Raw genomic sequence first — 2,542 nt, 5'->3', positions numbered from 1 at the left:
CTTATATGTCGCTGTGAAAATCGTATCTGAATAGGCCCATCGGGACTTGTCCCTTATATACGGGGAAACTCTCGGTGAGCAGTGGGCCAATCATGAGTCTATGCGAGACACATGGTTGTCCTGCCGCTTTCTCTTTTTTTTTATGTTTAAATAAACATGTCGAACGAGACGTCGGTCGCGACGTAGAGCGATACGGCTGGCGCCAAACTCGGCTATTAATCTATTTATTCAAAAGATGTTTTCTTTATGGTTTGTCCGCCGTAATTGCTTACCGCTTCGCTCGGCGACGTGGAATGCATCGAACTGCGTAGTGGGCCCACTAATATATATATGCGCAACAAATATACATGTACGCAACAGAAGTATACAGAAATTATTTTAATTCATGGTCTGTCCCAAAAGTAATGAGACTATTTTTTGGCGCCAATTACAATTGTCGGAGCGTGGATTCATTGATCAGGACCTTTGTGCAGGATGTTAGGTATATCTGATCCTTCTCAGTTGCCTCCGAGCCTTTCTAGCAGTCGATACCATCAGCAAAGTGCATTGTAATTTTTGTATCTTGTCACAAAAATTCAGCTCAGACTGTGCTGTGTTTTGAGCAACGTTACGCGATCAAATTCTGAAGACAAAGCAGCACCTCATAAGCTGTTCCCAACATCTCCAATGTTTCGGAATCAGTTTCACGCAGAATTTGATCGCTGCTGAATTTTCGACCGTGACAAGACAAAAATTACAACGCACTTTACTGCTGGAAAGGCTCAGTGGCAACTGGGAAAGATCAGAATGTATACCTGACATCCCGCATCAAAAGTCCGGTTCAATGGATCTACTCTCCGACAATTATGATTAGCACCAAAATTAGTCTCATTACTTTTAGGACAGACCATGTTTATCTTTAAGACATTAAAACATTCTTCAATAAAAAAATTTTGGAAATAGTACTTCGGATGTGTTAATTTGAAATAAAATATGCTTTTTTTAAACATTTATATGCACCGAACATGTTATATACACAGCGATATAACTGAGTCATTATTCATATAATATAATATTTCATAGTTTCTTAATGCATTAACTCGATTTGATGATTTTTCCGAAATATTTGTATCGTATACCCTGTTTGCGGCTCACTTTATACATATGTTTACGGCGAACTTTTGTGGACAAGCAATTATCGATCACAGTGCAGAGATGTTTAAAGCCGTGTAAGTATTACAAAAGTTCAATATAAATTATACTGTGTATATACAGGGTATCCCATTTTATATTTGACAGGCAAATATTTGGAAATCGCGAGGTTTTAAAAAAAAATGTTTCAGGTGTAGGATTTTGAGAAGAACGTATTTTAGTCAAGATGCTTTTTTTCTAGATGGTGGAGTTAAAAAGATATGAAAGTTACTTCACTTTTTTTGAATAAAATAATGATTTTTTTTAAATAATATGATTTCTCCAATTATTCTTATATAAGTATTAAAGTTATCGAAAAATCAATATTTTACGAGATATTTAATACTTTTATTATTATGCAATATTTGAACGTGAAATGTAAAATATCTCGTTAACTATTAATTTCTTGATAATTATATCTTTAATAGAACAGAATAATGAGATATCTTTAATAGCACAGAATAATGAGATGAATCTATTGGTGTAAAGAAAACACACAGTTGCTTTGCAAAAAAGAATATGTAAAAATTACATTATTTTTGCAAAGCAACTAGCTGTGATGCGAGTAATAATCACTAGAGAATTAAAATGTCATTTCGTTTTTGTAGATATATTACATTGTGGTATGTAGCTCCGCTATCAATTCAAAAGTTGTTGCTGCTCCTGTTAAGATCTGTGAAAGATTTTAAATTGGATATTGCTGGTGTTTTTATTCCATCTCTTGAAGGCTTTTCTACGGTAATGAATGTTTTATAAACATTTATAATTATTTGTAAATGTTACTATTTTAACCGATATACATATAAAATGATTTAGATGATTTATGTTAAAGTGAGTTGTATAAAATTAATAATTACTAATACTATAAAGAAGAATTCTTGTTTTAGCTTATCACTTCGGCATTATCATATTTCACAGTAATATATTCTATGTGAAAATGATGGAATAATGAAGAAATGTTAGTTATTCAAGTAGAAGATAATAATTATATAATACTGACTGAGACAAATGAATTAATCTCCTTACGTTTGCTAATACAGCACTGCACAAGTTTCAAGCGGATCTTATTGACGCAATATATTATCAATTTTAATAAAATTATGACTATATGTGATAAAATTATATCATGTGATTTTATTACGTATAGTTAGATTAAATGTGCATTATACTATTATATAGAAAACATTTAACCCTCATTATTGCATTACGGTAAATATCTGTAGTTAAAGTGGATTTCTTGCACTGTAACTAATGAATACATCACACTAATGAAATACAAAAATTATAAACAATTTTATCAAGTAATATTTTATATCTTATGCAAGGGATTATATACGATTTTATAAAAACAAAACTTGCCCTTATTAGAATA

At 31.7% G+C, this 2,542-nt stretch overlaps 1 protein-coding gene across 1 annotated transcript; it reads left to right on the top strand.

The window, feature by feature from the left end:
- Nucleotides 1-474: 474 nt before the first annotated feature.
- On the top strand, nucleotides 475-2,105 carry LOC105459879. Its single transcript, XM_011706221.1, has 3 exons — nucleotides 475-548; nucleotides 1,779-1,908; nucleotides 2,058-2,105. Exons 1-3 carry the CDS (start codon nucleotides 475-477, stop codon nucleotides 2,103-2,105), a joined length of 252 nt encoding a protein of 83 aa, XP_011704523.1.
- The last annotated feature ends 437 nt before the right edge of the window (nucleotides 2,106-2,542 follow it).

The sequence above is a fragment of the Wasmannia auropunctata genome, unplaced genomic scaffold (assembly GCF_000956235.1).
Source record: "Wasmannia auropunctata unplaced genomic scaffold, wasmannia.A_1.0 LD333497.1, whole genome shotgun sequence".
NCBI lineage: Eukaryota > Metazoa > Arthropoda > Insecta > Hymenoptera > Formicidae > Wasmannia > Wasmannia auropunctata.
Note: the sequence above shows the minus strand (reverse complement) of the source record. Positions and strands in the feature narration are given on the sequence as shown.

Bases quoted from the DNA above. Each gene is read 5' to 3' on its own strand.
- LOC105459879 (XM_011706221.1), top strand. From the start codon at position 475: ATGTTAGGTATATCTGATCCTTCTCAGTTGCCTCCGAGCCTTTCTAGC. The intron at 549-1,778 runs GTAATTTTTGTA...TCGTTTTTGTAG, and splicing joins TACCATCAGCAAAGTGCATT to ATATATTACATTGTGGTATG. The intron at 1,909-2,057 runs GTAATGAATGTT...TTCTTGTTTTAG, and splicing joins CTCTTGAAGGCTTTTCTACG to CTTATCACTTCGGCATTATC.